This window comes from Pseudorasbora parva, chromosome 2 (assembly GCF_024679245.1).
Source record: "Pseudorasbora parva isolate DD20220531a chromosome 2, ASM2467924v1, whole genome shotgun sequence".
Classification (NCBI taxonomy): Eukaryota; Metazoa; Chordata; class Actinopteri; order Cypriniformes; family Gobionidae; genus Pseudorasbora; species Pseudorasbora parva.
In genome coordinates this window covers 44,082,968-44,109,217 of record NC_090173.1, presented here as the reverse complement: position 1 = coordinate 44,109,217, position 26,250 = coordinate 44,082,968, and the positions used below count along the sequence as shown (strand labels likewise).

Genomic DNA, 26,250 nt, shown 5'->3' with positions numbered 1-26,250 from the left:
GACCTGTCTTGCAAAATAATTACTATACTTATTTTGTATTGAACAACTGCATCAAGGGGGTAAATGCAGAGTGGTGTGTACAAGAACTAAACAATAATATTTTACGTCAGTTGTCTATTTGGCCTTTTCTGTTTGTTTGCTCCTTGCTATTTACAGATTTATTTAATTGTGCACAACTATTGAGTATGGCATGATATTTTCCGGTCAATATTCAAAAGCAATTGCAAATATGTGCAACTGCATTTTGTGACATAATAGAAAAACTAATGAAGACTGAACCAAAAAGATATTTAGGGACAGGCCCAAGCCCTGAAAGGGCAATGGCCTTATTGTTTTTCTAAATATTATTATTGTTATTAATAATGTTTTTTCACCCCGACTTCTGTGGCACTTTTGGGACCCTTAACATACTCAAAAGCGCTTAAACTTTCCAGATACAACGGAATCTGCAGCCATCAGGGCCAGGCCAAAGCTGGTAGGCGTGGTAGAGGGGCACAGAGCTCGACAGCGCCCCCTTAAGTGGGATCTGAAAACATGGTAGATATCAAACACACTTGCGCATATATGAAACTCGGTACACAAGCTGTGTCCCAAAGTGAAGGCCGCATTTGAGGTGCAATTGCGTCACTGCAGCACTGTGAAGGCTGTCCCAATGTGAAGGCTACACCCTCCGAAGGCCTATCTGCAGTGAGACCTAAAATGACAAATGGGACACTGCGGTCTCGTGGACTTAATGGACACATGCACAGAGCGCCCATTGTATGATTGTAAGGCCCTGTCCCAAATGGCACCCTAAACCCTCACGGTCTTCCTCTGAGTCCGCACTTTCACGACGTAATGCCGCTTTGACTGCCGGGTAGAAGTCCTCTGCGTAGCTCGCAAACTTGTGGGCTCAGCTGAAGTGCGCACTGAGGGCGCATAGCAGCCGTAAAGGGGGCACTCACGTGCACCCTTCTTTAAGCTTAAATGATGAATGGGACATAGTCTTGACAAGACCGAAAGTGCACATGAGGTGTGCCATTTGGGAGAGGGCATTTAAACAGAGCGGCCCCCAAGGGGTGGCCACGGCCACCACTGTATAAACTGGCCATCCCTAGTATGATTTTGCAGTGGGTACTATTAATTTGAATACAATGTAAATTCACAATAGTTCATGAAGTGAAATAAAATAAAATGGAACACCTGCTACAAAACTTCCTTGTTAGTCAAAGAAAAGCTTTTATTGACACTAGGCCCAGCAAACGATCATCTCAGAATATGCCTCATCTTGACATTATCGTGTGGTGAAACACCGCCTGTACAGAATAGTAAGCACGCCTAATTCTAAAGGCTAACTTCCTCTAGCTGAACTCCAGTAAAACTGAGGCACCCCTCATCAGATGCACTCCTCTCCCTTATCCCAGCTCATCTTTGACGGTTAGGTCCTCACCTTCTTCTTCTCAGTCACAAATCTAGGGGTTCGGTTTGACACACAGCTGATCTTGAATGACCACATTAAACACATCTGCAAAACCTCCTTCCACCACCTTCAAAACATCTCCAAACTTTGTCCCCTTCTAGCCCAAATAGACTGGACTAATCTCAGAAACGGCGTTAAGCGATAAATTAAAGCACTCATCTTTGTGAAGACGGCACAGTATGCAAGAGAAATCCGTGCAACTGATAACAGCTGCAAGTTGTTCTCTTATTCTCTCAAGCAGCTCTTATTTAACAAAGGAATGAAATGATGCTCTTCTAGTTAACCAGAGATGGTTTGTTTATATTAGTAGCTGCATGTTGTATGATTATATTCAGATTTTCTCTCTTCATTTTTAATTATTTTCATGCCAGTACACTATCCTGCTATGCCAGGCCATGTAAACGGGCCAAACATACCCACAATTCTTTGCGTTTTGATGACGTTGGCGCCCAGTTGGTCACATGCCTCTAGCATTCGGTGGGATACTAACTTACAGTTTAACTCATTTTGATGCCACTGTAGAGCAGGCTATTCTGTTTGCATTGAGTTTCTGTAATGTTGAAGTTTTGACTGTTACCATTGTGCAGAAGAATAGAGCTTATGGTTAGGTTGTGATGTAAATAACTGCAAGTATTCTCATTATTATAAAGCATGTTGCTTTGCTCAATGAGTAATAGCTTTGTTAATGCTAATGCAGTAACAAGTATGATGCCAATTGTGCTAGCAGTAAACAGTCTATTACTTGTATAACATAACTCAAAGTCAAATATAAAAGTCATTTCCATTTTTATCTAATTCATACCCTTTTTTAAAAGTCAACTTAAATTAAAAAAGGACATTCCACTAATAATATTCATCATGTGCTATTTAATTTAGGGAATTTTACTTAATGTATGCACTAGTTAGATTCCACAAAAAAAAACATCACCTAACAACTACTTAAATATAATAATTTTACCATAATTTTTTCTTAAGTAGATAGTGTGTAATATTGTTTACCGGGTAGTTACCGTGTAGTTTCATGTGATGAAATTGTTAATAAATTACAAAAATAATGTAAATGTATTTAGTTGTATTACTGAGGGAAAATATGTAATTCAATTAGTTACTAATCATTAAAAGAAAACCGCTTTGCATTGATGAAGTAATCTAAACCGCATTTATAATGGGTAACTTATAACAGTAAGCAATAACATTTCCAAAGTAACTTTCCTAACACTGAATGTATCTGAGATTCAACACCTTCTTTCTGTCCTGTGACTGTGTGGAATTCCTTTGAATTGTTAATTGATTCCACTTCCTGTCATTAAAATTAAAATTCAACTTCCTTTGGGGGCGGAGTCAATTCAATTCAAATTCCAGTTTATGAATTGAATGGACTGGAGGCCAATTCTGAAAATCTGAATTTTGCACAAGCCTGCTCCAGGTGTAGTGCAGTTTTTCAGAACGAAACTCGTGATCACAAGAAAACAACTTTTGTTATCTTGAGATCACGAGAAAATTAACTTGTGATCACTACATAAGACAGAAGAAAAATATTATCCATGGCCGTTCAGAGCTTCCATACAAAACTAACTTAGCCTGACAAGCCAGACCCACATCAAGATGTTTAGTCTGGAAACTCACCATAGACAGGGCTCAATCTGAGGGGCGGGATAAACGGTTGTCTTTCAAACTCCCTCTGCACGCGATAGGATAGCGCTACACCAACCAGAGCAACGAAGGTGAAGCAGAGCTCGCTGACTGATTAAACATTCGCCGTATCCGGTCGGCAAAACTCCGAACACATCTTCCCTTTTTAAGAATGACTTCAGTGCCGTTCTTTGTTCTTTTCTCAGAGAAAAGCTTAACTCCAAGTCTTCCAGAGTCGCGGTCAAAGCTGATTCGAAAGGCCGCCGTTCGCCAGTTTCTGTGTTTACTAGAAGCACGCAAACGCAACTCGGCCGTCGTCATTATGGCCCCGCCCACCGACTCTATACACGATGTGATTGGCCCGGCAAGAGTTTTGCGATTACAGCTCAGAAGGGTATTGAGATGTGCTAGAGGACACTCGTGGGCAGATTAGATTTGCTGCCGCTAGGGTGCGTATAGATTTCTAGGCTAAAACTAAATATGATTATGCCACTAAATATAATGAGAACACAGTACTGTAGTAGGCTATTTGTATAAATACATATTTAAAAAAAAAAAAATCCCCGTTATTACATTTGTTACGACATTGTTTTCTATTGAGTTTCCATGCTAGACTACTATTACAAGCTAGCCTGGATGCCAGCCGAATTTAGCCCCGCCCACAAAATTTTTCGGGCGGTTCATATTCTGACTAGAATTGAGTATGAGTATTTTTTTACGGTCTATTGTATGACCACGTCAGGGTAATTACAAGCCAAAAATAATAGTAAATATGTTAATAAATATGTTGATCTAACACATATGGAAGTATTTAAAGTAGATGGTCATCAAAACAAGACATGTAAATTAATCGACAAGTTAAGACATGAAAAAAAAGACTTTCATGCCTCAAACATAGAAAAACAGAAACACTTTGCAGAAAACATTTGAGTAAGCAGCTTGTCTTTGGCAGGCAGAGAGTAATGTCCTTCTCACAGAGCACATGCTAAATTAATTTCATGGTTCTGTTCCCCCGGGATATACCCAAGTTTCAACATAGTCAACAAGTTTTCAAATAGCCTACATTTTATTCGACAAGACGCTTCCAGCATTGAAATGCATTTTCTCCACCAAATAACGTTGTGCTATGTCAACCGAACAGTGCATGTTCACCTCTAAAACTACAATATAATTTAGCAGTCGTAGTCAGAGGATTGAAATGAATCCTGACGCAGGCTGCGCTTGTGCCTGAGGATCCATGTGAAGTATCTGAATGGCTTACATTCTATAAGTTCTTTTTCCAGTTGTAATTTGGGTGGGGTTTTTTGGAGTAGGCTAGCCTATTGCTCGAGGAACCACTGTCGTTTAACCTCACCTTTCGTCCGGTCGACGATTTCCTTCAACACCTATAACATGCTGCAATATTTATTTGGATTTTTTTGTCTTTTTGGAGTTTTAATCTTTGTGAATCTTACAGGTTTGTGTTGACTTAGTTTCCTTTTTATTTTTTCTCCGTGTTCAAATGTGACATGTTTGAGTTTAAAAGTTAATTCAATACTGTACAGTCGCCGTACTGTAGTTTGTAATGTGATCTGTGCTTGAGTAGGCTACACGGTATTTTTAGTGCTTGTAAACTCTTCAGCATGTAGGTTCTTTGTATTTGTACAGATCGGTATGCCCTTTAAAAAGTAATAGCCTACACCCAGGTCGAAAATAAATATATTTCACTTGTGCTTTTTTGGACATATTTAATATATTTGAATTACACTAATAAATGCATATTAAATGTATTATTTTGAAACAACTGAAAGTATAATAAGTGTATTTTAAGATTTGCTTAAGATCAATTTTAAGCTATTTGCAATATATTTTTATATACTAAATTGTTCTAAAATGGTACTATTTAGCTGCAACGTACATTTAGTGCAATTAAATAGTTTTTCTTTAAAAATGAATTTAAAATATGTATTTTTAATAAATAATTTGAATGGACTTCAAGAACATTTTAATAGTATTTCAGCACATTAGAAATGCATTAATATTACAATACTAGTATATTATAATGCAGTTTTTTCCATATTCAAAATGATATAAAAAGTGCAAAATTATTAAATATAAATGTTAAGACATGTACACACTTTGAAATATAGAAAACTTTAATGTACTATATCATATACATTACACAATAAATTCCTTGAGTACATTAAAAAAGTACAGCAGCATAGGCCTACATAATCTCATTATAATAAATAAATGAATACATACATTATACATTATAATACAAAATACTTTATAATAAATGAAAGCTCAATAAAGTGCTATGGCAGAGCTATTTTCATCCACTTGTAGAACATTTGATTTATACCTGTATTACTAAAAAGCACACTTTCTCACGAAAATACGTATAAATAATACAAGTGTGCAATGTCGTGGAATGAATACAGCAAAATGAGTTTTGGCGTGCATATGGTACACAATTTTTTCACATGAATATGATACCCGCTTTATGGCGTATTATGCTCAAATCCCGCCCCATATTTAAGTACACTTTTTATAAAGCTTGCGATTCAGACACTGTAACGCTTGAAGACTTCTTTATCACAGGATCTGTGAAAGGGAAAAAAATAATTAACATAAAATTAACCAATGATTAAAGGGATAGTTCACCCAAAAATGAGAATTTGATGTTTGTCTGTGGACCCCTAAGGCATCCTAGATGTGTGTTTGTTTCTTCAGTAGCACACAAATTAAGAGTTTTAACTCAACCGTTGCTCGTATAATGCATGTCAATGGGTATTTCTATGAGAGTAAAAAACACACAGACATACGAATCCATATTAAACCCTGTGGGTCATGGCACCACATTGATGTCTTAAGACACGAAACGATCGGCTACAACTATGTATGCCTACATCAGCTGTCCCCAAGCCATCACTTCTGGCAAGTGAGGTCAAATGACATGATATGCCGTAGAGATATGCGCGAGATCACTTCTGCCGCTTGTATCCCATTGAGATACGCCTTATCTTGTATGTTTGACCTCACTTCCAGGAAGTGATGGCGCGGTCACTGCATTTTTACATAGTGTTGTATTTGAGGTAAAAAAAATATATTAATACTGTTGGGTTTAATAACGCAACCTGTGTATATCAGGGTATGTTGTAGGGTGATAATAGAGTGGTGCAGGTGTGAGATCACTTTGTAGGCCAAAACATGGAAGCCAGTTAGCATTTTGCACTTCCGGTTCTGCCGTAACAAAGTCGTAATGAAGATGTGTTTTTTGCATGCTATTTTGTTTAAATGGCTGAAATAAGGTCTGTGAAGACAAGCTCAAGACACTTTTGTGTTTTATTTTACGACATCAAACACATCAGTATTACCCCTGCGGCACTTTATTATGGCTTATTTTAATCTATATTCCCCATGAATGTGTCTATTGAGGTCATGATAACATGCACGCTTCACCTCTGTTGCAGAGATTTAAGGAAATTATAAATTGTGCAAAATAGCACAAGCCAGGATGACTATGGGAAGTTACCTGCGGTTTTACCAAAAAACAAAAACAATTAAATAACAGACAGATTTGACTCAAAGGAAGCACAGAAATGAGCCATTTGGAGCCAGTTGCTATTATTTTCCTATCAAGACTTAAAGGGTTAGTTCACCCCAAAATAAAAATTAATCATTTATTTAGTCATTTATTTCTCACCCTCATGCCGTTCGACACCCGTAAGACCTCCGTTCATCTTCGGAACACAAATGAAGATATTTTTGTTACTATCCGATGGCTCAGACAGGCCTCCATTGGCAGCAATGTAATTTCCTCTCTCAAGACCAATAAAAGGCACTAAAGACGTTATTACAAAGTCCATCTCACTACAGTAGTTCTACAATCATTTTATGAAGTGACGAGAATATTTTTTGTGCGCAAAAAAAAAGAAGCTAAATAACAACTTATATAGCGATGGGGAGATTTCAAGACAAAGTTTCGAACCATTATGAATCAGTGAATCAATTCATGTTTTGGATCGCGTGCCAAACCGCCAAACTGCGTTTTTGTGAACAAAAACTATTCTTGTAACTAAATAAAATTATTGAAGAATCACTGTAATGAGAACGGCTTTATAACGACGTCTTTAGTGTCTTTTATGGGTCTTGAGAGAGGAAATGACATTGGTGTCAATGAAGGCCTTTCTGAGCCATCGGATTTCAACAAAAATACCTTTAAGGGGTTAGTTCATCCAAAATTTTAAATTCTGTCATTAATTACTTACCCTCATGACGTTCGACACCCGTAACACCTCCATTCATCTCCGGAACACAAATTAAGAATTTTTTGTTGAAATCCAATGGCTCAGAAAGGCCTCCATTTGGCAACAATGACATATCCTCTGTCAAGTCCCATAAGCTTCAGAGCATTATGAATCAGTGTATCAAATCAGTGGTTTGGATTGCCAAAGTCACGTGATTTCAGCATTTTGGCAGTTTGACACGCGATCCAAAACATAAATCAATGGGCTGAATAATAAAACTCCAAGAAGTAGTGTTTTAACATCAGCCCAAGTCTTTTTTTTTTTCTTTTTTTTTGCACACAAAAACTTTTCTCGTCGCTTCATAAAATTATTGTAGAACCACTGGAGTGAGATGGATTTTTTAACAATGTCTTTTGTACATTTTATGGGTCTTGACAGGACGTCATTGTTGCCAATGAATGAAGGCCTTCTGAGCCATCGAATTTCAACAAAAATATCTTAATTTGTGTTCTGAAGATGAATGTAGGTCTTATAGGTTTAGAACGACATGAAGTTTAGTAATTAATGCCAGATTATTTGGGGGGGGGGGGGGGGGGGGTATGTTTCATGCATACTGAGCTTTCTACACTGTTAAAGACTTGGATTCCCATCCTAAACATAGACAAAGTTTCAAAAACGAATGTTGCACGTTTGATTGATTATTTCGGTGTCAAAAATACTCCTTCCGGTTTCTCACAAGTTTCAAGTTTCTCACACGGAGAGTTTTTTTCGATTATGGGTCCGCTTGATGTCAACAGAGCGGAAGGTCCTTGTATGGGCTGTACGGGCTCTTCTCCCGGAAGCGTGACCAGAGGCGAGAGAGCAAATGCACGCCCATAAACACTGCTCTCAGCTGCAGATCCACTTGTCCGTGAACACGTCTGTCACGCCGCACTCCACTTTAGTGCTATGGGTGACATCAAACGACTTTAACCTGATTTGAACGCAGAAATGACGGGAAGCTTCACAACATCGCTTCAGTCGTGTCGCAAAAGTGGATCTCCACGGTCACTGCTGTCAGGACTTCACGAAATCAACAATGTTACCAAAGAAGTGTGTTTTTGACAGAGCAGTCCCAGCGATAAAGGTTCAGTCCTGCTTTGGAAGCAGGCGGTGAGTAAAACTGCTTCAAATGTCTGTTGTTGGCTATCGTCGCGTAAGTAAACATCAGTAAACAACACGATCGTGTATAACGTTAGTTCATTTATCAAGGGAGCATGCGATCTATGGTGTGTGTTTAAATACATTTGTTTAGCTGACCAATATAGGTGTCAGTTTGTTTATTGTAAAACCACCCAAACATAAACCTAGCGTTCTCACAAAGCGTGCTTCGTCATTCAAATGCGCTAACGGTTACTCCATTGTTGTTCTCTGTATAACGTTACACTAGTCTGACGTGCAAAACCGTTTTGCTTGCTACTGCTAAGGTTTAGTCTAAATACAGTACATACCACAGAGACAGACGTTCTGCTGTTGTTGTTTCTCCTGTTCAATTTATTTCAGCCTCCGGATCTAATTCTGGATCATATCTGTATTAGTTGAATCTGATTGATAGCCATTTATTAGGGAAACGTTTTAATCTCCATGCTTGAGGATGTCAACTTTCAGAAGCTCTCGTGCTGTAGCTGCGCACTCGTCATTCTTTAGCTCCGCCTACTCGATACGCCTCCAGGCGCTCATTTTTTTCTGGAAAGACTCGGTACAGCCCATATTTCTTTTATAAATATAACAAAACTAAAGACTTTTCGGAGATATGAAGGATGCAATACTACTCTATAGGTACTCAAGATTAACATGAGATTGACTGAAACTGAGTTTCCCTTTCGAGAGAGGTTCCTCGTATTACGTATAGGGAAAAACTCCTTTTCTCGAGAATGTGAAGCAAAACTTTTAATAAAGGTATCTATGTAAAGCGCAGTGAGCTGCACGGCCATAGCCCAGCGCGAGGAGCGCTCTGATTGGCCGGGCCGCGGCAACTGCAGGAACCTATGGTGAGGCGGCTAAGAGGAACGAACCAATGGGGGGCGTTCCAGAAGCCCGCCGAAAAAGGTGCTTATATTTGCATACAGGAGGCTATATAAGACCCTAATTCGCCATAGGTGTCAGATTTTATCTCCTTCAGCGATACCTTCGCTGGTCTCCGGAAGAAGCACCGCCGTTGAAAAGGCACCAGCGGAACCTGCAGCTGAGGACGACGGACTCCCTCTCCGCCTTCTCTGCCGTTCCAGCTACGCCATCCGGCGTTATATATCCTTTAAACTGTGTCTATGTTGAGTGTTATATGTGTTTGTGTGTGTGTTGCCGCTGCAACGCCACTTCTAGAGCTTACAGGCTTGTTCTACTCGAGGACTCTCTCGTTCCGCCGCGTCGTTAAGCGCCGCGGAAAGACGGAGCTCTTCTCACTCTCCCTCTGCTCTCGTCCCGTCGCGCTGAATAGCGCCGCGGAAAGAGAGAATGTTAGAGGACATGAGCACACTCAAGCCGAAGCTCTCTTCACTCTGCCGCCGCCGCGGCTCTTCTTCCGCCGCTGCCACAGAGTTGTTCTCACTCTTCTCTCATTCCTTCGCGCTACAGCCGCGGACAGAGAATACTAGAGTGAATAGGCGAACTCGAGCCTAAGCTCTCGTCACTATACCGTCGCGCTGAGGAGGTGCCGCGGACAGACGGAGTTTTTCCTCAGTCTTCCTCTTCTCTAGTTCAGTCGCGATATCGCCGCGGACAGAGAATACTAGAGTGAATAAACTAACTCGAGCCGAAGCTCTCGCCGTGCTGAAGAAGCGCCGCGGACAGACGGAGTTTTTCCTCGCTCTTCCTCTTCTCTAGTTCAGTCGCGATATCGCCACGGACAGAGAATACTAGAGTGAATAAACTAACTCGAGCCGAAGCTCTCGCCGTGCTGAAGAAGCGCCGCGGACAGACGGAGTTTTTCCTCGCTCTTCCTCTTCTCTAGTTCAGTCGCGATATCGCCACGGACAGAGAATACTAGAGTGAATAAACTAACTCGAGCCGAAGCTCTCGCCGTGCTAGAAGCGCCGCGGACAGAGTTTTAACTCACGCTTCCTCTTCTCTAGTTCAGTCGCGATATCGCCGCGGACAGAGAATACTAGAGTGAATAAACTAACTCGAGCCGAAGCTCTCGCCGTGCTAGAAGCGCCGCGGACAGAGTTTTTCCTCACGCTTCCAATTCTCGTTCAGTCGCGCTGTCGCCGCGGACAGAGAATACTAGAGTGAATAAACAAACTCGAGCCGAAGCTCTCGCCGTGCGCCGCGGACAGAGTTTTTCCTCACGCTTCCAATTCTCGTTCTGTCGCGATATCGCCGCGGACAGAGAATACTAGAGTGAATAAACAAACTCGAGCCGAAGCTCTCGCCGTGCTCATTCTACCGCCGCCGTGCTGAAGCGCTGCGGACAGAGAATACTAGAGTAAGTTAGACGAGCGAGCTCGGGCTGTTGGGTATGTCAAGAACAATGTCGCTGCAGCGCGCGCTTACTGCCAAGGAAGTTGTAATGGCTGCCTTGTCATGATAGTGCGCACCCCTTCCACAGCGCGTTGCTGACTAGAGCGCGGCTTTCGTCATAGCACGCGCTCACTGTCAGAGCATAAGGGCGTCGGAAAATGGCTGCCAAGCTAAGCCCTTTTTTCACTCTATCACTTCCAGTCCCCTTTATTCAGGCGGCTGGAAAGGTTTTTACACTGTAGACAAAGTGTCCACTACACAGTGTGCACCCCTACATAAGCACTGTTAATTCAGCCTCACAAAATCACAAATAAATCCCGCCGCGGCCGGATTACACCATATAAAGTCAACTAGCCTAGCCTGTGGTCAAACACGCTTGTCTGCATGCGTGCTTTCAGTCTAGACTAGAGCATAACGGCATTGTGGAATGGCTCACATACCACCCGCACTTCCTTACATTCTCCCAGTTCCCTTAAGTTAAGTGACTGGAGATGAAATATTGCAGTCAACCAGCCTGTGTTAAACACGCTCGTCTGCACACTAATGCTGTGTGCGTTTACCCCTGTGGATTTGCTCACTGGTTTGCACCGTGGGTATTCTACGTAGGTTGTGCGCCACTTCACATTGTTTACACTACACACAAAAGAGCTTTCTATGTAGGAAATGTGCCCACTTTACAGTCTGCACTCCTGCACCCAAGCACTTTTCACAAAGTTCACTCTCGCACACACAATATAAATGTGAGGCGCGCGCCCACTGCAAAGCCTGCACCGCCAAAACTAACACTATCCCCACAGTGTTACAAGCAGTGTTACAGCACAAGCAACCCGGCTAACAGGCCCCTATTACTAAGCGGCCAGCCCCCGAATCTAATTCAACCCCTGGCTTTACGAGCCCAGGCCTGGCAGGCCATTCCTGGTATATAATATTGGGTGTTGAACATATAAAACGAGGTTCTCGCTACAGTTTTGCTCGCAGACCCCGCGATTCAAGCCGTGGTCGAGCCCTCTGTAAGAAGCAGTGTCAGTCACGTGCTTCTCGCTGAGGCATTGAGACTGTTAAAGGAGAGAGCGGCGGAAACAGTACACCCGACGCTAGCGAGTCAGGTTTTTACTGTCGCTAATTCCTCATGCCGAAAATGGGTGGCGGTCTCAGGCCCATTTTCCAGGCATCTGAACAAAGCACTTATGACACGCTCGTTTCAAGGTGCTGACGGTGAAACAAATCCCCGCGCACATTCGCCCCGGGGATTGGGTTTTCTCAATAGATCTGAAAAACGCATACTTCACGTTACGATAACCCCCCACCCCCACTACAGGCCATTCTTGAGATTCGCCTTCGAGGGGCAGGCTTATCAGTACAGTCATTGTCATAGACTCAAGACTCAACGAGCGTCTTACGGCATAAGAACCACCACGTCTTGATAATGTACATAAAATCGCTAGGGCAGCCGAGATCAGACTCTCTTCACTGCATGACTAAGCATCTCCTTTTATGGGCAGAGCACAATCTGAGCTCCCTAAGGGCGGCTTACGTGCCAGGTATTCTGAATCAGGGTCCGGACATGTTATCCAGAGGACCCATGTCCCCAGGGGGATGGTCCCTTTACCCGCAAACGAGTCAGCTCGCACAGCACACGCTGCCCAATATTTTTTCTGCAAACGCAGGGATGCCCTGGCCCATGTTGGCCCAGACTCCCTCTATATGTTCCCTCCGATCGCGATCCAGCTGCAAGCCTGTGCTTTTTAATAGCCCCACTTTGGAAGAACCGCACATGGTTCTCCAAACTGTTTCAGCTGTCAGACACAGCCCCATGGCCTATTCTGCCAATGAAAGGGAAGGTCTGGCATCCCAATCCCGAGCTGTGGGCCCTCCACGTATGGCCCATCAACGGTATCCGGGAACCTCTCTGACAAGTTATGAACACTATTTCGAAAGCTAGAGCCCCTGCTATCTGGCAGCTCTGCTTTGAAGTGGTCAGTGGTTTTCTAACCAATGTGCTACGCGAAACATCGACGCACACTAATGCGAACTGGCGGAACTGCTCGCTTTCTCCAAGAGCTAATGGATGCGGGTCGTCCCCCCTCCATACTCGGGGTGAGTGTCTCCGCCATAGCAGCTAGCCACGCTCCGATCGTGGCACATTCACTAGGGAAAAGTGATCTTATTGTGTGTTTTCTTAAAGGGGCCAGGAGATTCAGCCCGTCTTGCCCCTACCTCGGTCCCTATTTGGGACCTCGCCATGGTTTTGGAGGCCGTGAAGGGTTCCCCCTCCTAACCACTTCAGAACACGAGCTTGAAGCACATATCACTCAAAACCGTTTTTCTGCTGGCTGTGGCCTCGGTTAACCGAGTGGGTGGCTTACCTGCACTCTCCGTGAGCCCTTCCTGTCTTGAGTTTGGGTCCAGCAACTTCAAGGTTGTGCTCAAACCGAGGCATGGTTTTATGCTAAAAGTGCTATCAACCCCTTCAGTATGCAGGTCTTTTCACTGCTTAACCCGCTTCTCAGAGAGAATAAGACGCAAACCTATTCTGCCCAGTCAGAGCATTGAGATTGTATCTAGAGCGCTCCGCCCCCTTCAGGCAGTCGGATCAGCTCTTCATTGCTTCGGTGGCCGCACTAAAGTTTGTGCTGTCATGAAACAGTCTCTCACACTGGATAGTGGATGCAGTCCCACTAGCATATAGGTCTAGGACCTAACCTGTCCTACAGGCATTTAAGCCCACTCCTCTAGAGGCATGGCCTCATGGGCTTGGTCGTGTGACATTTCTTTGGAAGATATCTGTGCGGCGGCAGGCTGGGCCTCTCCGTCCACTTTTATCAGATTCTACAAGTTGGAGGTTCCAGCTCTACAAGCAGGGCTTCTCTCCATCTAGGCTCTATCTTGACCCTGGCAAACAGATTGCCTTACGTTTTGGCCTGTACACATTAGTCCTTAAGCACTATTCATTCATCATAAGATCCGACTATGTCCGATCAGCTGTTCAATCGAACCGACTCTTCCGGTTCTTCATTCCCCTTATAAGCCGCCTCTGTCTGTGTCTCGGGGGTTTATAACATGTGCTTTGGGTATACTGGGTCAGTCAGCACACACGGCGCTTTACATTGTGTTCCCATACGTAATACGAGGAACCTCTCTCGAAAGGGAACGTACTCGGTTACTTTCGTAACCTCGGTTCCCTGAGAGAGAGGAACGAGTATTACGTTCCGTGCCGTGTTTATGCTTCTCAGGTATCGCTTCAGTCGATCTTAAAACCTGACACCTATGGCGAATTAGGGTCTTATATAGCCTCCTGTATGCAAATATAAGCACCTTTTTCGGCGGGCTTCTGGAACGCCCCCCATTGGTTCGTTCCTCTCAGCCGCCTCACCATAGGTTCCTGCAGTTGCCGCGGCCCGGCCAATCAGAGCGCTCCTCGCGCTGGGCTATGGCCGTGCAGCTCACTGCGCTTTACATAGATACCTTTATTAAAAGTTTTGCTTCACATTCTCGAGAAAAGGAGTTTTTCCCTATACGTAATACTCGTTCCTCTCTCTCAGGGAACCGAGGTTACGAAAGTAACCGAGTACGGTTTCACCCCCCCTTTAATGAGAGACATGCTTTTGTGGAATGATCCTGCGCTATCAGTGAAATTCATTAGTTTAAAGGTGTCATGAACTGGCTTTTAAAAAAAAAAAGTATGTTGTTTTCCGTGGTCAACTAATGACATCTGTGTGGTTTTTACATTCAAAAACATCATAACGAAATATGCTATTTTCTACACTGGTTTTGAGGCTTTCTCCTGAATGCTGGTTTTTGATGGGTGTGCCGCACTGGAGACTTGGAAGTAAATGCCCACGGCTAGGATTGGAAGAGATTTGCATATTTAATGAGCTTCAGCTTTAGTTCACATGAGGGAGGGATTGTTTTGAAAGCGGCAACCGGAATAATTCTCTCGACCACAGGGCTCGTAAACGTCTTTATCAAACAGACACAATGATTTATTTCTCATCCACCCGCGATTGATTGGAATATTATTTTTGTATTACTTGGCCCGCCCGATTGGTGATTATAAGCATGAACCATGCACACGCTTGCACACACACACACACAGATCAAGAAATGAATATTATTTCACTATTTGAGATTCACCGGCCTGCCGACGGGCTTTCATTTTGGTAGCCCGTCTGGAAAACACATAGCCTCGGGATTACTATTACATATAAAAAAGACTTTTTACTCACGTAAGTGTGTTGCACCTTTCCTATTGGATTCAATATAGAAGGCACAGCGTTGTGTTTTAATCTCAATATGTCTGCAAATCCAGCATCGGCCTAAGACTTGTTTACAAACAATTACGAAGTGAAATGACCAGTGGCGGCTACTGGTCTGTCAGAGAGGGGAAGCTCATTTTCGGCCAATTGTCTTATTTATTTAAAAGTAATTTCTGCCCTACGTTTCTTTTCAAGAAAATGGTCTTTTACCCTGTGAATGAATGAACGATCTAAAAAATAATAATATTAAACTCTGTAAAACTGAAACAAGGAATGTGGTGTATAATTGTGTGAAATGTATGATGAAAATCAAGCAATTTCGCCAAGCAAATATCAAAGAAATAGGTTGCAGCAGTTTTTATTTCGACTGAACTTGAGAAATCCGCGATGGGACTGAGAGCGAATAGCTTCAGTGATTCCTTATAGTACAGAATCGCTGTCAGTCAAAAGGAGATGCAGATCCTCCAATCATCAGGCAGAAGCTCGGCGTCCGGGCCAGCCCACTCCCCATTCACTCCCAGAGACGCTGAGCGTCCGTGGGCGGGACATAATCGCAGCGTTTATCCAATGACCGTCTAGTTTCGAAGCGCTGAAAAAAAATGTTCAAACAGCCCCATTGAAGTCAATGGACGCTGGGCTTCAATAGGGAAATGCACTGTGACGCTGCGGGAATGTATGAGAAGGAAATCGAGTCAGCCTACCTGCTATATGTAACTGATTCTGAACAAACTCGTCTTAGAGATGAACGTTTTCTAATGCATTTTTAGTCAATACAATGTTAATATAATAGTACATATTTGACCATTAATTTTGTGACATTATAAGGGAAGCCGAGCTTCCCTTGCAGTCTTAAAGAAATCGCCACTGGAAATGACGCGATTGCGAACACGCGTACATGTCTTCCCCACGTGAGCTGGAACTTCATTAAAAATAAATTTAGTATCACAAATTCCAAATTTTATGATCCGAAGGAAGACTGTGTTCTTCCACAACCTGGAATAGCCCAATATCTTGCTATCTTCTTTGGCATGTTTATTGCTGCTGGCTAGTGCAATACGAACAGCTCCATGAGTCAGTGGGTGGGGCTACTGAATTAGGCATGCTCATTATTTTGTAGAGGCGGTGTTTCACCACACAATGACGTCAAGATGCAACAAATGATTTTTATCTGGGCCTGGTGTCTATAAAAGCTTTTCTTTGACTAAAAATTAAGCTTTCAGCTGTGAAACCTTTTATAAATCAAAAGCTCAAGGGAACGTTGATTTCTCAATTCGTCACCCCCTTTAATGCCAATATGATAAGAATTGATCAGCCTCTTTGTTTTAAACAGTCATAAACTGTTATAGACCAATCATTTTCTACAAGACCTTCTTAATATCTGAGTGTTGCTTATTGTTGATTAGTCTGTCAAGTAATACCTGCATACATTCTGAATTCTTCAATGTGTTTAACAGGTACACATGCTGCATGTCCTGTTCAGCTGAACCCACAGAGAGTTGTTGTGAGATACAACAGTTCTGTTTCAGTTGACTGTAACACTTCCATCCTGCATGAAGGGATGGGATGGGAGGCCAGTGAGGGAGCAGTGCCTATGAGAGAAGTCAGTCTGATCACATGGACAGTCTCAAACCTGAGAGAATGGGAGATTCTGCCATTCTGCTTCATAAACTACAATGTTACACAGTGCAAATTAGATCTCACAGTGACTGTTTACAGTGAGTTTCTGTTATTGATACTTTTATCTTTTCATTATTAGAAATATCTAACATATGTACATTCATGACTGCAGTGTGTGTAACTCTTCCTCCACAGAGACCCCAGACAGTGTGTCCATCAACACTGTGAATCACAACGGACCGATGATAGAGGGAAGCCAGTATGAGCTCCAGTGTGAAGTTCTCAATGTGGCTCCTGTTCAGAATCTCACTGTCAGATGGTACAAAGGACTGACTCTGGTGAATAAAACCACCTTCAATGACACCATCAAGACTCCAGTCAATAAAACATCTAAACTCCTGATCCGTCCAAACAGAACTGATGATAGAGCTCAGTACAGGTGTGAAGCAGAGCTGGAACTAGGAGAAGAAGGACCTCAACCTCCTCCTAAAGTCACATCAAAACTCAGTGTTGAAGTTTATTGTAAGTTTATTTATTGCTATTTATTTAATATTGTCTGAAAGGCCTTCCAGTGTGAATGATTAAGGATTAGTGTGAAGGGAATTTACATACAAAAAAGGTTTCTGCTGATCTATAAACGAGAGCTGCTCATCATGGTGCTGTCGTGCTGAGAAATGTTTCTCTGTCCTTCTCAGATAAACCACAATTCAACAATTCAACAGAGTACATAGATATAACCAATGAGGTCACGCTAAACTGTACAATGAAGGCAAACCCGGCTCCTACATACACATGGTGGCTCTCAGGACATCTGAAAGAGACGATCAGCTCCTCAGTGCTCCGGTCATCCACGCTCAGGCCAGGAAACTACACGTGCATTGCCGAAAACTCTCAGGGACAAGGCAGAAAAGTGTTCATCCTCAAATCCACAGGTCAGTTTTGAATAAACACTAATCTGCCTCCCAGTTTAAACTTACTGATTTCTACATTCTTATTGTTCAGTAGAGCACTGCAGTGATGATGCATTTTTGTAGGCCAACCTGGAAGTTATAAGTTAGGTTCGCCCAATAAAAACCCAATAGGATTTTTCTATTGGCTTTACAAAAATTAAGCTCTGCGAACAACAAAATTTATGATTAATTATCACCATCATGATAATCTTCACAGATGAAAATTTTAAGGCTAATAAATACAATCACCAAAAATAAAAAGTACAACATAAGCTATACACTTTAATTATATACTATAAAAAAGTTTGAGTTAAAATAGTTTGCAGGAGTGTGATTGTAAACACAAGCAGGGGTGGGATCGCACTCACAGCGCTCGGCTCGGGCAGCTGTAGGCATTTGTGTAAACGGAGTGGCGGCGCAAAGTGAGTGTTTCAACTTCTCAAATTAATTCCTATGAAAGTTAAGCTTCCAAAGGCACGAACTGATAATGCGCCGAACTGAACACGCGATGTGAATGTATGCCGTAGACACACTTACCTCAGCTCTCATTCAGCACGATGAATGTCATCTGTCTTCTGCTGCGTTTGACACTCAGCGACTCACTCATTATATTGAACAGACACGTTCAGTTTTTAATTGTAGTGTTTGTTCTCCAACTAAACTGATTTTATGAAAATGAATGCGGTGGGCAAGTGATCCAGTAATCCAGTAGCGGTGGCTTTGGGAGTGGCCTCACAGGGCAGCGAAGCCGGTGCATTCTGGGAATTGTTGTCTTTTATCCCCATGAGACAAAATACACCTTTTCTCAGACTAGAAGGCACCAAATTCAAAAATAACACTACATTAATGACCCAGTTTAAAATACAGATTCATCTTCCCAGTGCTGAAAGTTTACCTGTTTGGTCTAATTGTTTAAAGTCCCGACAAGGTCTATAGTCCCATTTTACCACTTGTTAGCAACTTCTTTTTTCAAGACAATCAAAAGCTTTAAACAATCACTAGGAGGTTTTACTGATATATATTTATATACACACACACACACACACACACACACACACTCACACTCACACTCACACTGAGCAATGTTGTAAGGTACCGCATAATACAATTTTAACAAACAGAATAAAAAAAATGAGCATTGAAAAATGAATGGGCTGAAACGTCAGTTCTTTGGACACGCTTCACTTGTTTAGACTTTTTTTTCATTTGGCAAATGTTAAATTAAAAAAATATTTTCATAGACCCTTGTTTTGTATAACTGTATATTTCTCAGTATGTGGACAACTTCTGCTATTTAGTTAAACAGAATAATACAGCATCATGATACACAATTTCTCACTTTTAACGATGTAACTATTATAGTATTTTCAAAGGACAAAAATATGAACGTTTAACTAATACTGTTAAACTGAATATACAAAGCAAAGCAAACTTTATTAAATATCAACAACACAAACAACATATTGTTCATCACTATAGAAAATACCAAACACCATTTAAGACCTATAACAATGAGATCTTCTGTTACAGAGTGGCCTAGGCTAATATGTATGTTAAGCATTTTATTTAAAAGGAGACAACTCTTACTAGAAAAAAAGTCAACAAAAATATAACAAAATCTGTTGGTTATATAGCTTATCACATAATTATATATTTATATAACCATATAATAAAATATATTTTGCATTTTAAAATGAAAACCCTAAATATGAGGGAAGAAACAAGCATGTATTTGTGACATTTAAGCATGTTTATACAAGTTGGTTATCTTAAACTCTCAGTATTGATCCTTATCTTTTAGTAAAATCATTCATGTAATTTCTCCCACAGGCAGAACCACATTCTGGGCTATTGTTTTAGCCGGTGTGGTGGTGGCAGTGGTGCTAATCATCGCTTATGTGATTTTCAAGTGCAAGGCTTCCTTGAATTCTATCATTTGATGGAGTTGCAAGAGATGACCTCAAAATTCTCCTCAGGGAGACTGTGAAAAACTGTGATTATTATGGATTATTCTTTAAATAATTGACTTGATTGTGCATGGCTTGGGGTATTGTGGTACACTAGGAACTGTTACTATTGCACTTTTTTATTTTATTTTTATTTTCTTATATTCTGGTCCGAAATGATGAAATGTAAAATAATTTTATATAACCACTCATTAAGTATAACCAGTTCTTATGGAAATCCCACTAAATTAATGCTTTTTTTTATGTGGCCATATTTTAATTATTGTCATAATTTAATTGCTATGGTCACATTTTCAGTTAGCCTGACAAGCCAGACCCACATCAAGATGTTTGGTCTGGAAACTCACCGTAGACGGCTCAATCCGAGGGGCGGGATAAACGGTTGTCTTTCAAACTCCCTCTGCACGCGATAGGATAGCGCTACACCAACCAGAGCAACGAAGGTGAAGCAGAGCTTGTTGATAGATTAAACATTCGCCGTATCCGGTCGGCAAAACCCCGAACACATCTCCTCTTTTTAAGAATGACTTCAGTGCCGTTCTTTGTTCTTTTCTCAGAGAAAAGCTTAACTCCAAGTCTTCCAGAATCGCGGTCAAAGCTGATTTGAAAGACCGTCGTTTGCCAGTTTCTGTGTTTACTAGAAGAACGCAAACGCAACTCGCCCGTAGTCATTATGGCCCCGCCCACCGACTCTATACACGATGTGATTGGCCCGGCAAGAGTTTGGCGATTACAGCTCAGAAGGGTATTGAGAGTTGCTAGACGACACTTGCGGGGAGATTAGATTTGCTGCCGCTAGGGTGCGTCTAGATTTCAAGGCAAATTTTTAGTGTCTTTGTTAATTACTATGTACTGTAAGATATAAGACAACCTGTCACTTTGATTTCATAATGACCATACCAGATGTTTTTACGTTTCAAAGTAAAGTGACAGGTTGTCCCTTATATATCTCTCTCTACTGTAAAATATTATTAAAGGGTTAGTTCACGCAAAAATGAAATTGATGACATTAATGACTCTCGTACCGTTCATCTTCAGAACACAGTTTAAGATATTGAGTGGTGGAACGTAACGAAGTACAAATTACATGAGATTCAGTACTTCCTCCGCCACTGAAGATATTTTATATTTAGTCCGAGAGCGTATCTCTAAGTGTATGCACACTATACTGTCCATGTCCAGAAAGGGAATAAAAACCATCAAAGTAAATCAGTTAGTTAATTAGAATCTCTTGAAGCATCGAAAATACATTTTGGTCCAAAAATAACAAAAACAACGAATTTTATTCAGAATTGTCTTCTCTTGTTTATTTTAAACCTTAAATAAAGATTCAAACGGTTATGAATCAGCGTATTGACGTCAATGTCACGTGATTTCAGCAGTTTGACACGTGATCCAAATCATTAGGGTGAGTCATTAATGACATAAATTTCATTTTTGGGTGAACTAACCCTTTAAGTAATGGATGCCATATTACTTTCCATACGTGTAATAATACTAAAACTAATAATAATGTTTCATTATTAATAAATAAAAATAGTTTTCTTTAGTCCTGAGTGTAAGATATCACTAACAGTTTTACTCATTAACTGTTTTACTAAAGTGAGTTTACAGCCTCACATCATTTTTTAATACAGAGTTTGAGGCATTATTTTATCTTTTATCAATAGGCTCGGTACTTTTATAGCACGTCTTTTTTTCTCAATGTATTTTTTTATAAAACATAAATAATAGAATATTTGTATCTTGTGGCGCATAAGTGAATGGTTTACATATGCTATATTTATTTCATCTAACACTAACTGTAGTCCTAACCTTAGGTTTTTAAGTTTTCAACGTTATGGATCAGCGTATTGATTCATGATTTGGATCGCGTGTCAAACTGCTGAAATCACGTGACTTTGGGCGATCCGAAACATGAATCGATTCACTGATCCATAACGTTCTAAACTTTGTTTTGAAATAGGCCCATTAACATACATTGTTATTTAATAAAAAATTTTGCTTACAAAAACTATTCTTGTCACATCATTAAATGATTGTAGAGCCACTGTAGTGAGATGGACTTTGTAACGACGTCTTTAGTGCCTTTATGGGTCTTGAGAGAGGAAATGACATTGGTGTCAGTGAAGGTCATCTGAGCCATCGGATTTAAACACAAATATCTTCATTTGTGTTCTGAAGATGAACGGAGGTCTTACGGGTGTCGAACCACATTAGGGTAAGTAATTAATGACAAAATTTTCATTTTTGGGTAAACAAACCCTTTAACTAACTAAAAACTTCTAGTTAACTTAGTTAACTACTGGCTAATGATAGAAACATGGATCTACTTCTTGATATAAAACAAAGATTAATCAAATGAGAAAATTAATATTGATGTCTGTAGCCAACATCTTCAATCACAAAGATTGCAACAGAAAAGTTTATTAAAGGGATAGTTTGCCCAAAAATTAGCCCATGGTTTTCTCGCCCTCAAGTCATGGTGTATATGACATTCTTCTTTCAGACAAATACAATCATAGGTATATTAAAAATGTCATGGCTCTTCCAAACTTTATAATGGCAGTGACTGTTGCTTTGTTTTTGAAGAGTAACAGGCCCACGCCTCTCGCAGTTCAAAATGCTTACGCTACATCTGCCGATATTGCACATCAGTTACACTTTTCCTTAAGTTGAATAGAGAAGACGGTCAACTGGAAGCTAGATCAATTACTCTATAAAGTTTTAAATATGGATATTTTTCTTACACAAACACATCAATTCGCTTCAGAAAGCCTTTATTAACCCCCTGGAGCCATGTGAAGAAGTTTTATAAAGAATATAGATGCACTTTTGTAGACTTTAAAAACCGAGCAACAGTCACTGCCATTATAAAGCTTGGAAGAGTCAGGACATATAACAGACTGCACTGTAAAAAATTATATGTTCAATAAGTTATGACAACATATGTTTTTACATTGTTTTAACTCATCAAAATAATTTAAGAAATGTTAAACTTGTTTTTATTAGTTATACAAGATGTAACTCATTTTTTAAAGTCATTTCAACATAATTTAAGTTGAAATAACCTTAACATCCAAGTCGATTGTACTGCAAAAGTTCAAAATGTGCCTTTTTTTACAGTGTGTATAAGCTGACCAGCACTTTTTGTGTTTGTACATATAATTAAACTGTATTTTATTCTTATGTCTACTTTTAGTGTTTAGTGTTAACTACATGCACAGTCCGAGAGTAACACAATTTCAATTATCTGTACTGATTGTTAAAGGGTTAGTTCACGCTCACCCTAATGTCGTTCCACACCCATAAGACCTCTGCTCATCTTCAGAGCACAGATTAAGATATTTTATATTTTAGTCCGAGAGTGTATCTCTAAGTGTATACACACTATACTGTCCATGACCAGAAAGGAAATAAAACATCATCAAAGTAAATCAGTTAGTTAATTAGAATCTCTTGAAGCATCGAAAATACGTTTTGGTCCAAAAATAACAAAAACTACGACTTTATTCAGCATTGTCTTCTCTTCTGCGTTTGTTTTCAAACCTCAAATAAAGATTCAAAACACATCTGTTTAGCTGTGCATTTACTGAATGAGCACTGTGCCACTGTACGTCCGACTGATTGCACCTTATCTATGCATCATTTTTTAAATAATTAGTTTTAGTTTACCTGTTCTTTTCTTTGGTTATCATCATTTTATTATTTTTAATTCTCTTTACATTGTATTCTTTTTCTTATGCATTTTTTAGCCCTATTTTAATTCCTTTCTATGTAAAGCACTTTGAATTGTGTATGAAATGTGCTATATAAATAAACTTGCCTTGCCTAATTTTCATTTTACATTTTCACTTTAACTGAACTAACATTGGATACTAATCAAGGGGGTTTTACATCCTGCATTGCGTGTTTTGGTCCGCATATTGGTCAAATGACCAAAGTCATATTCATATCCTTTTCTCATTTCCTCTTTTATAAAGGCACAATAAGTTCAGTGGAAAACAGCAATCACATGGTTATTTTTCACCCTATAATTACTCATAGGTCGATTGAATTGCACAAATAAAACGTAGTTGAATCAAACATTACAAAGTTAATAGCACTTCACAATATGGTTGTATGGTTAGTTAACCATGTAGTTAACAAAATACATAACATGAAAATGTAAAAAAAAAAAAAAAAAAAAAAAAAAGAAAGAAAAAAGTATGGGACCTACTGTAAAGTGCAATTAATATGTTTGTACTCATTTTGTGCTCAATGTTTGTGCTTATTTTATTGTTATTTTATAAATACAAAAACAGGTTGAAATGCTTGTTGTTTCCTCAGGTTCTGTATTGGTATCGACTTTTTCATAAAGAACCTTTAACACAAAGATTGATTGAGCATTGTAGACAACATCATTGATCATAAAGGAGGTTTGTGTGAGGACGATGACCTGAGATGAGTGACAGCTTTGTAATGATTATAAAGGGAGCTTTCTGTGTGTGCTTTTTATGTTATAAATTATTCTTCACAATAAAGAAAAAAAAGGTTATTTTAAGAACTGTTTACTGAAGAGAATCTTTGGGGAACCAAAAAACTATGGCCTCACTGCGAAAACCCCCTTTTGAAACCGTTTTAACAGTGTATTGTAGTAACTACAAGAACTGGGATTAAGCTTCTGAAATTAATAATACAGTAATACTTTCCTGCTAGCAGACCATGAGACAAAACTTGTTCATCAAAAATCTTTGTCCAGACAAAGATGTTAGTCATTTTTGTATAAGGCAAGAGGCTCCACTGAAATGCATCATCCTTATTGCCTAATGTTATTCATTGTTCTTACTTCATGGGAACACACTGGAACTATGACTCAGTTTATCAAATAAACTCTTTTTGTGTAGGCCCGTGTTGAAAAGCGCCCTGTAAGCTTACTGCCAACAAAAAATGCTTGCAGAACAGAGTTTCCATAGCAACTGCTCTACAGGGAAGAGCTCGAAAGCAGCTCGCCAGGTCTCAGCCGAGTTCCCTCAACTACCAGAGACACAGCAGGTTTTATAAAGAAGTAAACATCTGCCACCACACATTCAAGACGGCACATGTTCATAATAAGACATGTACTAGCTGACTGGCCTACCTTTTTGCTGTATATTATTCACTTTGCTACACACCGTTTAAAGGGATAATTCACTTTAAATTAAATTCCCCCAAACAATCCCCCATCGTAAGTACACACTGATGGCCTAAGACACCAAACGAGCGGTTTGTGTGAGAAAAAGAACAGTATTTATATCGTTTTTACCTCTTGTACACCACTACGCCCGTCTGATCCGAGGGTGCGTGGGCGTGTTTCCTGTGGTGTACAAGAGGTAAAAACGATATAAATACTGTTCGTTTTCTCACACAAACTGCTCGTTTGGTGTCTCAGGCCATCAGTGTGTACTCACGATGGGGGATTGTTTAATATGGACTTCTCTGTGTATGCTCTTTGAGGTGGTGACCATAGACCTGCATTATGTGAGGCACAGACAAGAACGGTTTGACCTAAAATGATCAAAATTGAAACTACTGGGGAAACAAATACTCCTACATCTCAGATGCCCATGAGGTAAGCTAAAACATATCAACATTTAATTTCAAAGTGAACTATCCCTTTAACAATGATGCAATGATTAGCTAACTAGGATAAAACTAGGGACATGCGAGGGGTTAACACTCAGGATAAAGGAAGAAACTTGAAAGCAATAAATTCAAACAACAGTATTGTCCTGCCCAGTCTTCAGAGCGTTTTTCAAACCAGGCTACAAGACGTGCCACTGACGTTTGATTTTCAGTTATTATTATTTTGATATTGTTACTGAACAATAATGTAGCCTAACTGTTGTTGTGGCACGTAAAACGGTTGTAGAGTTTAATTCAGCCTCAAACGAGTAAGTAATTAAATGCAATTAAATAATGAAGTAATGAAATGCCATTGAACGAGTCACTTGACGAAAAACACCCAGGATCATTTAATACTTGTCAAACGGTTAGTAGCCTACCTCATTGAAAAGTGATTTAATAGAAGTTTGCTAGTTAAAAAAGGGAGTTTCCTGCATGTGCCATTCGGGAATAAAATAGGCGCCCAGAAGCAAATAAACAAACTGTTTGCGACCTCCAATGGCCACGAATGGAAATTCATTGTTTTCACGCTAATACAAATGAAGGAAGTCGCCCACGCGCCACAGAAGTGATTTGTATCATATATAAACAATTATCACACACACACACACACACACACACACACACACATGTTGGTCTATGTGGTTTACAGGGACTCTCCATAGGCGTAATGGTTTTTATACTGTACAAACCGTATTTTCTATCCCCTTACACTGCCCCTGCCCCTAAACCTACCCATCACAGGAAACATTCTGCATTTTTACTTTCTCAAAAAAACATAATTTAGTATGTTTTTAAGGCCATTTGAATTATGAGGACATTTGATATGTCCTCATAAACCACATTTATAGTGTAATACCAGTGTAATACCCATGTAGTTATACAAATTTGTGTCCTCATAAACCACATAAACAGGCTCACACACACACACACACACACACACACACACACACACACACACACACACACACACACACACACAGACACACACACACA

At 40.3% G+C, this 26,250-nt stretch overlaps 1 protein-coding gene across 1 annotated transcript; it reads left to right on the top strand.

The window, feature by feature from the left end:
• Positions 1–4,320: 4,320 nt before the first annotated feature.
• On the top strand, positions 4,321–23,763 carry LOC137044856 (intercellular adhesion molecule 2-like). Its single transcript, XM_067421211.1, has 5 exons — positions 4,321–4,547; positions 16,532–16,792; positions 16,890–17,216; positions 17,390–17,626; positions 19,475–23,763. The coding sequence occupies exons 1-5, from the start codon at positions 4,484–4,486 to the stop codon at positions 19,582–19,584; spliced, it is 999 nt and encodes a 332-aa protein (XP_067277312.1). The 5' UTR covers positions 4,321–4,483; the 3' UTR covers positions 19,585–23,763.
• The last annotated feature ends 2,487 nt before the right edge of the window (positions 23,764–26,250 follow it).

What these genes read in the sequence shown, in the direction of transcription:
- LOC137044856 (XM_067421211.1), top strand. Translation starts at nt 4,484, where the DNA reads ATGCTGCAATATTTATTTGGATTTTTTTGTCTTTTTGGAGTTTTAATC. An exon ending in TCTCACAGTGACTGTTTACA is followed by an intron (nt 16,793 to 16,889) that starts GTGAGTTTCTGT and finishes CTTCCTCCACAG; the next exon opens with AGACCCCAGACAGTGTGTCC. An exon ending in ACTCAGTGTTGAAGTTTATT is followed by an intron (nt 17,217 to 17,389) that starts GTAAGTTTATTT and finishes TGTCCTTCTCAG; the next exon opens with ATAAACCACAATTCAACAAT.